We start from the raw sequence: 14,860 nt of genomic DNA, 5'->3' as shown, positions 1-14,860 counted from the left end.
TATCAGTAGTCATTGTAGGTTCAATGAATGAGTAATTTTCAGCAGTAATTAAATCAATAAATAGGGGGAAAGATATACTTTAATTATGTTCCCTTACCAAATATGGTATGTTTGGAACCAAAACCATATCATCAAATGTTCCATTTGATTCATTCGGTAATGGTTGAATCCTCTTTACTTCTTGATATGTCACAGTGCCATTTTTATTAAATACAACGTTTATCCTTTCCATCTCTTCACTGAAAATCAGTATATCTTACTTAATGTTTTTGAACATGAAATCAATACACAATTTATTTGTAATATAATAATTATACATTCTTAACTTCAACTAATTCCTTCATCACATAGATTTAACTTCAATGTTTTACTTACAAAATTTTTAATTACAAACAAATAATCAAAAATTAGAAAATTAACGACATGATTGTTTAAAGAAATTTAGAAATCAGAAAGTTAAAAGAATTTGAATCCTGATTAAAACATATAAATACTAAAATAAAATTAATACCCATGTACAAAGTATCATTTCAAACCAAAAAAAAAATTTGGTGGCTATGGCATTAAAAATATAGACTAGATTTGATAATCTTTATACCTGAAAACATAAGGTCCCATTTCTCGAACCTTTGGCATTTCTTTCCCTTCAAGAAACTTTTCCGTATTGGTATAGTTAAAAATATATACAAACAGCCTTGGTTTTGTAGGTGGGTACCGCCAGTTTTCAAAAACAGTGTCTATATCATCTCTTATTGAAACTAACTATAACAGAAAGAAATCATTTATATATTAATCAATAATGTCCAAATATATTAAGTTTCTACATCACACAGCATACTAATCACATTAGAATAATATAGTTGATTTCAATTAATATACATTTTTTTCTCATATCGTGTTTTTTTACTAATAATAGTTCCTTTTACTATCCAAATATACAAGACCCGTAAGATGTTTGTTTCATTTTTTTTTATTTAAGGTTTAACGTCTTTAAATTCCCCAATTTAGGACAAGAAAGACAGGTTATCAACCTATTAAGGGAACGTTTCCTAGGGTTTCTCATGAATATAAAAGTTAAACAGCACGGACCGGATTCGAACCAGCATCGCTTCTCACACTAAGTTTGTGGCTCAACACGCTCGGCTAGCTACAGAAATTTGTTTTAACTAACAAAAATTACCACACCAATATAATTAAATTTGATAATTATTTTTAGAGTGAAAAAACTTAATCTTCCTATTTTAAATGGTTAACATTTAACTTATTCTGGTTTCATTACATCAACGTTTCAAAATATTTGCCGATCTAGACCTAGTTATATCCTGGAAAATACATTATTGCAGGTTCTTTAGCAATACAATTCGTGGGGTCCCCTTGGTTAGGACGGGTGGCTGTTGGAAGGTATGGAATACTTCCCAAGAAGAAATGCTGCCCAGGGTTCCCTAAAACCACAAATTTTTCTGTAATGTATAGATCATTTATTTAATTTTTCTATAGTGCAAGGCCCTAAGTTGGCACACCACAAATCTACTCCTGTTTCGGAGAACTACTCCGTCTTCAAGATGCCTGATTTTTTCAACAATCCACAAATTATTTTTGTCTCATAATTATGAGAAAACTGAATAATTTAGAATAAAATTAAATAACTTTAGGAAGGTACTAAAGTTTCATGAAAATGCAGATAAGTTTTTTGTTTGCCTATATTCTACAATAAGCAAATTTAAATAAGAGGTAATTTATGTTAAATATTTATAGCTCAGCATTTTATCCTGAAAATTAATTAAACCATATTATTTTATAAATTAAAGGAATATTTTTTCTCAATAGGGCTAACTCACCTTCAGTATAGCATTATCATATGCACTTGTGAGCCACATCAATGCAGATAGACCAGCGCTTATTGCAAAAACGAGAGCAAGAGCGAAACCTGAAACAAATTTTATAAAAATAAAATAAAAGAATTAGAAGAAAGTAAAAAAGAAATACACAAAATACAAGTCAAATCATGGAATATTAGCTAACCGTAAGTTCTTTAAGGATGATACCCTAGTCCTACAGGATACTATTCCTGTAAGTACGAAGGAGGTATTCAATCCCGGAGGGTAGCCACCGGGTTCTACGAAAGGATAGGAAGGATGAGCGATCCAGAGAAAGTAAAGAGATAAAAGACAATATACATTTCCAAAAATATATTGCAACAATGAACTGATGCACTATGTAAATTGCTATCCTTTGCCTTCTAAGGAGGTGTTTCTACACACTTCAATTTTTATTTTCTTACCTCCTATTTTATTTATTTAAACAAATACAATTATATGTACTACTTAGAACTAAGGATTATATATACACTACATACAATTTATCTTGGTTTGCCTTACGGCAGAGAGATTTCATTTTTTTTTTCTAACCTCCTATTTATTTATTTTTTAACAATTACAATTATATATTACTTAACCTAGGAAAAATTATATATACACATATTTACATTTTATCTTGTTTTGCCTGATGGCATTATAAGATGAGGAAAACATTGTCCGCTGAAGGCGGTTTGTACATGAGTGGCGTGATAGCCGAGGAGCTAACAGAGAATGTGGAGGGGCCATTCCGGCTGATAGAGAGATTTCAATTTTTTTTTTTTTTTTTTTTTTTCGCACCCTCCATTAATAAGGAAAAAGGAAATTAGGGTACATGGAAAAATGTGTAGGTTGATGTTATGCATCCTTTTACTACCAGGGGTATTTTAAGGGATTGATTCTATTATGCACTGTGTGTGTATAGTCGAAGGCGCCAAGTGCGCGTTGATACTATGTTGAGCGGGGAGGGTCCGCTTTGCTGGTGGTGGTGATATAAGATTTAGGTTGCAGAGCCCAAACCTCTTCCCACGGTAAGAACATTTACCAAGGGGACATCTCCTTGCCATCTCCCAGGTGGTGGTGGAGGGGCAATATACAAAGGAAGTGATTTGATTTAGTTTATAAGTTTTGTAACTGTTTGCAACTCAGCTTTTTCCTTATGACGGATTTTTAACTTATGTTACTAGGATTTTCATCTGTCTATGTATAAGCTTGACTTTATATTTTTATGAATGGAATATGGTCCAGGTGCGGTCAAAAAAACTGAAATAGTAGATAATTATACTATTTTATTGAGCCAACGTTTCGCCCCACGTTGCAGGGCTTCGTCAGGGCTAAAAAAGATACAAACACTATAGTTACAAAAAGAAAAAAAAAAAAAAAAAAGGAAAAAGAAAAAACATAAGTGTAATATAACAGGGGTATAAAATGTAAAAAGTAAGATATAATAAGAAAAATTAAAGGTTGTAAATAGTAAATGAAAAGGGTAATAGTAATAGATAGATAAGAGAAGAAATATTAAAGAAAGTACAAATAAAGAGATAAAAAAAGAAAAAAAATACAAATGAAATGATGAGACAGAATGCATACCTGTTTTGACGGCAGTCAAAAACAAAGTGACGGTTGGTATTGGGAGGAGTGGGGATGGCAGTTATGCCACAATAACGAAAATAATTGTAAAGTAAACAAAGTAAAAAAGTATTTGAATTAGGTGAACAATAAATGGTAATATACATAATAGGGGGAGAAGAAATATTAATAAAATAAAATTTAAAAAATAATAATAACAAAAAAATAAAAAAATAAAAAAACAATAATAAAAAAAAAAGATAGAAAAACAAAGGAAAAGTAAAGTATAAAATAGTGGGATACAATGTGCGTAAGTGATTAAGAAACAAAATATACCAAATGAGCGGGGATACAGAAAAGTGTAAAATATAATAGAAAATTAATAATAAAGTAATTAATATAAGTACACTTAAGAAGATAACACATGAATATAAATTAAAAGATAGATACATGAATATAAATGAAACGGGAAGGATAGTGAATATAAAAATAATTAAAACAAAAAAAAAATGTGAGAATTTAGAAAAACAAGAATAAAAGATATGACAAATTCCTTTATATTTTTATGTTTGAAGGGACCGAAGAAGAGGGAAAGGGGTGGGTGCTAAAGATTGTCCAGAGCGAATAAAATATCTACCAAAACCGGGTTCTGATTACCACTATTTCATTTAAAAATCAACTGAATTATTAAAAGAAGGCAACTATTAAAAAAATATATTTTAAATATTCAAGAACATTAGTATAATCATAAAGCGTTCGATTCATTGTTATATAGTATCAGTCTTAAAGGGAAATATAACAGTAAAGAAAGTTAATACAATTTAATGAAGAGTTGAAGTGACAAAAAAAGAAGAAAACCAACTTCAAAATTCCACCTTTCTCATCATTATTTGAAATCTTTTTACCTTCATATTTATATATGAATAACACCATGTTTTGGCATGAATTACTACTTCATTGCAGATTACCACGATTTAATTTTTAAAACAAAAGAAGACTTTTTTATATCTTTTTAGACAGCACATTCATTCGACTGTGTAGATTTAGATTCCTAAAATGAGGATCATTGAAAAAATAATACGATATTTTAATACAATTTGGACACAACTCGAAAGGATATTACTAACTATAGTAACATTATTAATGTTTATGCAAAAAGTAATATCTTTAAAATTTTTTTGAAACGACGAAATTATCCAAACGGCACATTTAAATTGCTATCATATTCGTAGGTATAATTTATAAAAAGTATTTGAATGCTATTAGAAGTCACTTGTTAAAAAGGAGAAAGTTGGGAGAAGTAGGCAGAGTTGAATATAAAGTTGGCAGTGATTCAAATGGAGGAGGATAGAAAGGGGGGGATTTGAGTGATCGTTATACTTTATCAAAATGAGTCATAATAATTTATTTAAATAGGATAAAAATGAAAAGAATCAACAGAAGCTGTCCTGGGGCAATGTAATTAATTTAGTGGTTTTTAAATATTTAACATCATACTTTTTATAAGATAGGCATTTGTACTTCGTAAGAAAGTTGTAGGGCCCTATTTTTTTTGGATAATTTGAAGGAACACTCGATAGTCAAGGATCAAAAAAATTGTTAAACCAAGTGGGGACTGCAACATATAGAGCAAAGCGGATGACGCGCCGCAATTTTAAGTTTGTGTCTTCAACTTTTAAAATTTCCGTATTATATAATGTTTGTCACGGTTAAGACATGACATTTATTTAAGTTTAAATCGAAAGCTCTCTTTCAGATCAATCGATGGAATGGATAAAATCATGAGTTTCAAGTGGTTACAGGAAGTTTAAATGGGATTCAAGTAAACATTACCGCATCCAATCACTATATCCGGTTCATACTCTTCGAAAAGACTAGCTTAAATATAAAAATTGTAGATTATTCGAAAGAGTAGGTAAAGGAATTCAACGATACCTATGAAAGTGCATATGATCGATTGAAGTAGAAATCGATTCCAGGACCTGGAAGGTAAAATATTCAAGTCTTCCCAGAGGGTCTACGGCGCGCCGTAAACCTAATCGATGTAAGCGCTTCTACATAAACCTCTTAACCCTAAACTCGGAAATCTTCTATTTTATTCATGGTTTTGAGGATGAAAATGATCTGACAAAGGAACTTACCGCTGAATCTAAAGCATTCCTCAACTAAAAAAAAAGATTAGTGGTTTAACAACAGCCCTGATGAAGCCTGGCAAAGTGAGGCGAAACGTCGGACATTAGATAGTAAAAAACTATTTGTTCTTTTTTGACCGCAGCCCTGACCATCTTCGTATATTTAAGTTCTACGGTGAACTATAAATAAATATATATATATAAAAGGATGCAATACTGCCAAATATAGATTCACCGGTTAATACACCTTCCGGAGGACTTTCACGATAAACAAGCATTTTCATTGTACAATGTATGACTATACGTAATTGCGCAAAGAAATTGTTTTTTGGAATACCACGATAAGTAATTATTAATATTCATAATTAATAATTAGTATAATTAGAATTAATGTAAATATGATGATATACATATATAAAGTATATGATATTTATATATTGTTAATTACATGAAAATATGTAATCCTTTTAGTAGAGTATCTAGTAATTTAGCTAATAAAGTTGTTTGAGTCATTAAAAAATTCTTAAATCAGTTTTTATACTTTATTAAAATCCCAATAGATGTTTAAAAAATTTATGATTAGTAAAAATATTTGTGGTCAGGACATTTTTTACCAGTGACGCACTTAAGCAATTAAACGTTCTTCTGTTCTTAGAATAAAAAATCTACTTTTTTTTTTTTCTTAATGTTCAAGAGGCACAAAGATGTTAAAACATTTTCTCACAAAATAATTTCTGCCAAGTAAAGGGCTAATGTGTAGATATCGTTGTATATGCATGCGAAAGATAAGTCCGTTTAACAAGATATGTTATTACCCGGTTTCATGCTCATAGAGTTAATCAAAACTTCTCTAACAATAGAGCTATCGTATAAGAAATGCATTCATAGCTCAGTAAAAATTTGTTTATCTGATTCATTTTTCCTAATCCTGGCAATAAGAAAACGTTTTAATCACAAATAAAACGTAGAGATTCAAAGTAATTCTTATTGTTCGAGAAAAAGTCAACCCTTATTTTCTTCTTGTTAGAATTTCGTTTTCTGTGACAAAGTCAACCACGATTTCTCCCTTAAATATCGCCCTAGCTTTAATTGAAGTTAAGAAATAGACTACTCCCAATGTTCCTGCACGTTGATTTTTTTTGGTCTACAATATTTTAATTTTACAAGTCAGGAGAAGTTCATAGTCAGGTTCATAGTAAGTTCACAGCCAGGATAAGAATAATGAGGTTATAATAAACAGTTTTTCTATGGAAGATTCGACGCAGCATTTTCCATATCAGGATTGCCTCAAATCGATTAGTGATATTCAGCAATAGATGAGCGAAGAACGGTGTTTCACAGCCAGATTGAACAAAAGTAGAGCCTGAAAGAGACCCACTTCCCAAAACTGTGGTTTTGTCAAAATTGGCATTAGTCAAAGGTTTCTACTTAGAAGCTTCCGTCCACAGTATTTTCTCTTAAGGAGGAAAGTTAAATAAAGAAGGCGGCCTAGCAACCACTAGCCGCGATGGATTCCCGGAATGAAAACTCGACTTCCCCTCTCTGGTGTAGGTCATATATCAGAAATGACCAGGTAGGAGATAAACGAAAATGTGTTTGTGGTTAGTCGCTTAGTTATTTCTTTTGAACATTCAAATCTAACGACTGTGGGAAGTACTTGTATATATAGTTAATGACCTTGCAAGAATGGAATCGACGGTGGGTGGATTGCTTAAAAGGGCCCACCCTAAGGAAGTACTTTCCTACCGTTGGTTCACGCCTAGAATCAACGTGGGTCCTCCCCGACTACTGGATCTCACAGTTCCTCACGAGGCATGGGTGTTTCCGAGCTAAGCTCGCCGCACATGGCATAAACATCGGTCATCTATGCCTTATTTGTCAGATTCCTGAGACCGCTGAGCACGTCGTACTTGCCTGTACCGCCTATGAAGCATTGAGAGCCAAGATGATGAGAGAAACAGGACTCTATGTTCTGACTGAGAGTGATCTTCCTGAGCTGATGAAGAAAGAAAACTACTCGCACTACAAGACCTTCGTGTATGGGTGGAAGGAGGCTGTGGGCTCTACTCACTTCTCCCTGGGTAGGAGAGAATTAGCTACACCAGCAAGGTCTCAGTAGAAGAGCAAGATTTATTTTGTACCAAGAGCAGGCTATGTAATGTTTGTCATATGCAGCAATGAGTTGTACCTACTGCTGCGGACACCCGTATTGTCTAATAGGCAGGGTAGGGTGATAAATAAATAATTTAAAAAAAATACATAGTTAATCATTAGAGGCGTTCTAGGTGAATATATCTATATGACGTCCCCTCCAAAAGTCATAACCGGTACACTGATTATTTAAAAAACTTAAAATAATTAGGTTTATTCAAAGTGAGCCAAATGATCATTAATGCATATTAACTATTATTTAAGGTATTTAAGGTTATTCAAAAATAATTTTGAGGTCTAAAGTAGAGCTGACCATCCGTACAGATTCTACGTTAAAACCGGGCATTGAAGTCTCTAAACCTTACATTTTACTAACTGCAAATACCCTGATTTTTTAATATTTTTTCTACACTTTTTTTCGTTAAAAATAGATCTTAATGAAATAATTATAGTAGTAGTAATATATAAAACAATAGATTGTATTAAATGCCCAAGTACTAAGTATTTCTGTTTATCATGGGCTTAAGTACAGGACCCATATATTTAAAAAAAAATTATAACCGTCTTATTTATATAGATGTACTTCAAAAATATTATCTTTTATCAACTTAACATTTTTTTAAACTCTAGCTTTGAGCTTTCTAACTGTGACCTTCAATATGAAAGATATGAAAAGTATTTACTAAATAATAGTATTTAAATTAACACTTTTTTTTTTATAATTGAGTCAATTTTTTAAGATTTATTAACATCAACGTCTCCTCTAATTCATACTCATCATTTTAATGTGACGGGCTTGTGCGAAAAAAAACATGCTATTTTGTCTACACATTGAGGGTTAATAGTATAAATATCATTATTATCTTTATTGAATTATTGATTTTTTTAAAACATAATTACACTGATTAATGGATTTTTTAGCAAAAAATGTATGGTTTTATAGTTCACAATATAAGTTCACTCTTAAAAATTATTCGATTGCATAAAAATTGTATTGTAATTTTCTACAATCGAACTATAGAGTTGGAAACAGGTTGGCTAGGAAGCTTAATCAACCTGTGATATTTTCTTAAAAATAAGAAAATGATAGTACGTTTCGATTTTTTATTTTTTTATATTTAAAATAAATATAAAGATCCTAGCAATAAATTAATTTATCCTAGAAAGTGATAGTAACAAGGACCACTTGCTACTATAATTTAATAAATTCATGGAGTTATATACTCATTAAAAAAAAAAAGATAGTGGTACTAAAACCATATTTAAATTTCTTGAAATATTTTTTTTTGTTTTTTACCCCCATTGGCTAAAATATATATCTTTTAGTCATAATAAAAAACAATATAAACCTATAATATGAAATTTAACTAATTAAATAAAAATTCCTATTACAGACACATAAAACTTTACACAAGCAAACATTGATCTTAAAGTTAACCTCATTATTTCAAAAATTATTATTATTAATATAATATTGTCATACGGCTGCATATAAGGGATATGTGTGTGTATAAATCTATTCTTAACAGCAAGAAATCGACATAATTAAAAAAATAATAAATTCGAAAAAAATAAAATTACTGTGAGAGCCTTTCCTCTGCATTTATAGAACTATAGGTCTAATTCTGTATTCAGTTGCAACACTCTTACATCAATACATCAAGAGTCAGATTTGGAAAGATAATCACTATGAATCCCCCCCCCCCCCACACTTCGCAGACATAAGTTAAGCGTGTCATGCTTAGTGGCTCAAAGCCGTTAGAACGCTGCTGTAAGTTAGTAAGATTTTGTTTCTCATACTACAACCAGCATCGAGGGCCTTGCATTAAACGATATTGTGATAACTATGTTCATACAATATGGGGATTCCACGAAAGCTCAAAGACGTCAGATGAGAACTTCTGCACAAACATGAATACAACAGAAGTTGGCATGACACCACGTTTGTGTACAAAAGCCAAATGGATAGACAAGACCAACAAATAGCCAATTAGGAATAAAACAATAATTAATCATTTTATCATCGAATTAATTAGATCAAAAATCCGCCAAAAAGATACAAATATTAGTTTTTAGATTTCTACTCCATCGTACAAAACCTCGGAGTCATCTTCGATCGGCACATCTGGAATAACCAAATTTCCTAGACCACATGTAAATCTATAAGCTGTAATCAAACCATTCCGTGATTATATACCTCAGAAAACTCGGCAGCGCTTAGTATCCACTTTGGTTTTCCTCCATTTCCATTTGTTTGGTCTACGGAGGGTCTGTGATATGAGACTGAAGAAACTCATGAAATGCTTCATAAGATTTATCTTCGAGTTTTACTGGCTTCCTCATGTCTCCTGTTGGTATACATAGTGGAAGTGGCTTTATTCTACTTTCCAACAGCAATACCTCCTTGGTTATTTTCTTTTCCAAGTCCTTAAAACCAAAAAACCTACCCACATTCTTGATCTCCTAACTTTACGTTCGTCTATCCATTCATTAAATCTCATAATCTCTTCATTGGATTTATATACACCTTCTTATAGAACCACCTCTTTCAGTAAATTCTTCGTCATTTGTGCAACCTCGTTCTTGAATTATGTTCCCACATCACCAACCCTCCCCCGTTTCTTCCTAAATAACATCTATTCCTTATCCCACTTCATAATCAAACCAACATATCGATGTTAAAAATGTATATAACTTAATATTAACGTTAATTGCCATGATACTATTGTAATTTAAATTTAAATACTTTGCCTCAGTAAATATTTTTCCAGATAAATGATCATGAAGTTTGAACTGCGTAATTATCCTAAGGGGACTTTTGTCTTAGAATAAAATAGTTTTTCGTATCAATTCATTTCAAGATATTGAAAGATTCCGAAACCGACCCTCAAGTTACTCAAATCCTACTAAATAACAAGACACATAGTGTGGAATGTTCTGGGAGTGTTGTACTATATCTGCTTAGTATTTTTTAGTTAGTTAATGTGAGATTTGGAACCTTTGATCTGCTTTTATGTCTTCTTATATACTTTCTGTCCCGATGATTCCTCTGTGGGTTTGTTTAGATTCTTCCTTCATTATATTGAATTTGTAGCCTTCGTTATATTGCCAACAAAACAACCACAGAGGGACAATGGTGAATCAACGAATAAAATAAAAAAATAATTAGTTATACCAGTAAAACCAGGATTAGTGCATAAAAATTACGGGCCCCTTAAAATGAAGTATAGTTTATTTCAAGTTGTGAAATTATTTCTAATTAAAATCAAGGATAATGACTTGAAATTTATTATCTTGAATGAAATAATCGAAAAATAAGAATCACATTAATTACGACTTTCGGCAATAGTGATTTGAAACTTTTTTTTTAGTAACTGAATGTTAAGAACCTTGAGGCGTGTTCAAAAAGGATGCCAACTTGCTATTTCCATTAAAAATAATAAAATAGTCATGGTAATATTCCTATATCAGTAAGTAGAGGGGGAGAGGAAAGGGGGGGGGGAATGCGACGTGTCTTGGGGCACTATGTATAATCAGAATATTTACATCTAGATATAGAACGGTGGCCTTGGCCATTTTCAATGATTTTATCCTTTCATATCAGTAGGAATTCATAGCCCATGTCTAAATTCATCGTTTATTGACAGGCTTTAATCCATATTCGAAATCTCTTTCTTGTCAAGAAATGGAAATAAATAAATCGATAAGCTTGAAGAGACAAACGTTTATAACATACGTAAATATTTAAATTTTGACAAATAATTTGAAATGGTTACTTACTTGATTCGTATTTACCGTTTAACACTTAAAAAGAATTAATAGTGAATGGCAAGCGACGCAAAATTTGAGATAAGGAGCAAATTTATTTTTTTAACTTTTATTTCGCAATGCCATCGTGTGGTCGATGTAGTCTCGTCTTCATTGGAGCGCGGAATGTACTGCTCGGGAGTCTTTCTTAATGTAGAACAGGCTTTTGATCGAGTCTGGCACCCAGGACTGCTGTACAAGATCCGTAAATTCCTACCCCCTACATATTATCTCATTATCCGTTCTTATCTCTCAGACAGGTTATTTCAAGTAAACAACAACAGCACTTATTCATCCCTGTTTCCTCAGTCTGCTGGTGTACCTCAGGGTAGTATCCTTGGTCCTATCCTTTATACAGTTTTTACAGCTGACATCCCAACCCATCCTAATACTATTCTCACCACGTATGCCGATGACACAACCTATTGTCAGTGAATAATGATCCTTCCATTGTATCCCAATCCCTCCAATTCCACCTCACCACCCTCAAAGAATGGTGCCAAAACTGGAGGATTAAAATAAATTCCAATAAATCCCACCAAATCACATTTACCCTTCGTCGTAAACCTTCGTCTTGCCCTACAGTATCTTTTAATAATACCCCACTCATTCCTGTTGAACAGATCCGTTACTTAGGACTAAATCTGGACAAACGACTGACATGGAATCCTCATACAAGACTGAAAAGACAGGAAACTGCTCGTCGATTCCGACTATTACAACATTTACTAGACAAACGGTCTAAACTTCCAATCCATTACAAAAGACTGATCTACATGACTATTATAAGGCCTATTTGGACATACGGAGTTGAGCTACGGAGCTCCACTAAACCATCTAATTCCTCTCGAATCCAATCCTTACAGTCCAAAATCCTTCGTAAAATCCTTAATGCTCCTTACTTTGTCACAAATCAAATCATCCATCAGGACCTCAATGTCCCCTATGTTGCCGATTTGGCCAGAACCAGATACCAATCCTTCCATAATAAACTTCCCAACCACCCAAACCAACTCGTTTCTAACCTGGCTTCTCCTTCACTACCTAATAATCCTCCTAGACGTCTGAAAAGAAGATGGCCTCGAGATCTTCTCCTTTAGAAATGTTTTTGGAGTTCTATCAATGGGTAGATTCTCCACATGTTTTTATCATGTCATAATATCACTTACAGCAAATTTACTTGATGTGTATATATGTATACAGTTGTAAATATCAATAAATAAATTATTAAAAAAAAAAACTTTTATTTCCAAAAGTTTTTATTGCCGTTTTCAACTTATTGTTTACAGTGATCAGAAGTACTCTGGCCCAGAGCCGCCTTAAAATATTTGGCGCCCAAAGGCTATGTACTAATGTATGTAAATATAAAGTGTCCTTCTTCATAGTAAAGCTGTGAGCTGCTTGTTAGATGGGATTATTTGGCTATCTTTATTATGAAAGGATTTTCAATAATAAAAATAAAATAAATAAAATTTCAAAAATATATAAATCAAATGAAAATTGCTGCCCCCAAAGCATCCTTTGGACTCTTAAAAACGAACGGGAGATAAAGAACCTAAAACTATTGTATTCACTATATAACGTATTATATTGAACGCTAAAAACGTTTTAATTGGGATGGGAATATATAAGAAGTTAATTAATCAAGGATGTAGAAACTTACATTCAATGAAGTTTGAATCGGTAACCTTCAATCCTGAAAGTTTGAATTTCTATCAGATTTAGTACAGAAGAGACTGCTTAATTTAGCACTAGAAGATGTTATTAGAGAAGCAAGACGTATCGAAAATGGTTTAATCTGTGCTTGTAGGTGCTGATGATTTGATACTGCTGAAGATACGAAAACTCTTAAATTAAATGCAACAACGTTGATGAAACCCAATAAGGAATTACGTTTGGAAATAAATAAGAATAACACTAAAATATATTGTTAATGACAGAAACGGCATAATTTTGGTGACATCAAGTCTTGAATGACATCCCTATGATAAATGATCATGAAGTGTGAACTGCGTAATAAATAAATTACGGATACAAAATAATTTTAAAATTAAATTTTTCTACAAGAAACCTTAGTCGGAAATAGCTCTTACCATTAGTAATACCAGAGTAAGGTGCGCTATGGAAGAACTGGAAAAATTAGACTTTAATACCAAAAGAAATTTCTATCAATGAAGATGGTCTGGGTGCTATCAAAGAAAAACCGAAATAGCAATTAAACTATTTAATGTGAGCCAACAATAGAAATAGTTTAATTACTGTTTGAGTTTTTTCTTCAACCACACCCGAACCAGCTTCCCTATATATATTTCATACGGTCAATCAAAGATCTTCCAGAAGAAATTTCATTCTTCTTAACAATGACTTAGTAAGTTTCACATCGACATGATCAATACCCTTGAATAAAAGAGAGGTGCCAATCGAGTCCCATACACCATGTAGAGATTGCTCGGAATAATTTTGAATAAATGGAAAATATAATTATTTGGACTCAATAGCATCATGAAAAAACTAATGTCAAGATAAAATATTGGTGGGTTATGCCACAGATGTAAACTAATTATGTTACGCCTTTTTTCCAGAGACTTGGAAGTTGGAATATATATATGATATTTCCTGCTGTTCTTTAAGGATGCAAAACGTTTCCCCTGACATTAAGTAAAGAACAACGGCTTAAAGTATTTGAAAATTAAGGTTTTCGTAGTATATGAATATATGGACTGAAAAAGTACGATTGACCGGAGAATTTCGACAGAAAAAATATGACCAATACTAAAATGCGCTTAAAGTAACGAACGATGCGGAATAGATATCAATTTAACACGTAAAACGGTGGAGAGCAGATGTTATAATCAAACCAGATCGATATCCAAGATAAAAACGTAATTAGATTGAAAGGCGGCAAATCTACTCATCAATCAGAAAACTTTTAATTAATTTATTAGTGAATAGTGCCATTATTAAAGTAAACTAGTCCAATTTAAGCGATTGATACCGTCATATAAAAAATAAGATCGGATTTCAACAGTTATTGCTTGTTGAACTAAAAATAAAATAATCAACATGAAAAAAAAATCTGGTGCGCACATCACAAAATATTCACTTGCCACCCTAATTTGTGTATAAATTAATTTTAATTTATTAGTTTTGTGATCACAATACTTCACAATATATTGATAAGCGAAACTAAACACCGAGACCATTGACATAAATATCATGAAACACGTATAACTAATGATTTATTAATTATTGGAGAAGTTTGTCGGGGGGTGCGGTCAGCAAAGAACAACATAAATAAACAAAACCATATTTATTTATTTTATGCGGCATAAAATAAATAAATATGAT

At 32.0% G+C, this 14,860-nt stretch overlaps 1 protein-coding gene across 1 annotated transcript in view; it reads right to left on the bottom strand.

Annotated features, from left to right (window-relative positions):
* Nucleotides 1–14,860, bottom strand: part of LOC106689035 (scavenger receptor class B member 1) — a gene marked incomplete in the record, with an annotated part of 50,092 nt that overhangs the window by 8,396 nt on the left and 26,836 nt on the right. Inside the window, 3 exon segments of the mRNA XM_067048268.1 lie at nucleotides 98–239; nucleotides 599–762; nucleotides 1,839–1,927. Of these exon segments, the coding sequence (XP_066904369.1) occupies nucleotides 98–239; nucleotides 599–762; nucleotides 1,839–1,927 (395 nt within the window).

Source organism: Halyomorpha halys, unplaced genomic scaffold (genome assembly GCF_000696795.3).
Source record: "Halyomorpha halys isolate HHAL.00 unplaced genomic scaffold, Hhal_1.1 Scaffold1266.1, whole genome shotgun sequence".
Taxonomy (NCBI): domain Eukaryota; kingdom Metazoa; phylum Arthropoda; class Insecta; order Hemiptera; family Pentatomidae; genus Halyomorpha; species Halyomorpha halys.
Note: the sequence above shows the minus strand (reverse complement) of the source record. Positions and strands in the feature narration are given on the sequence as shown.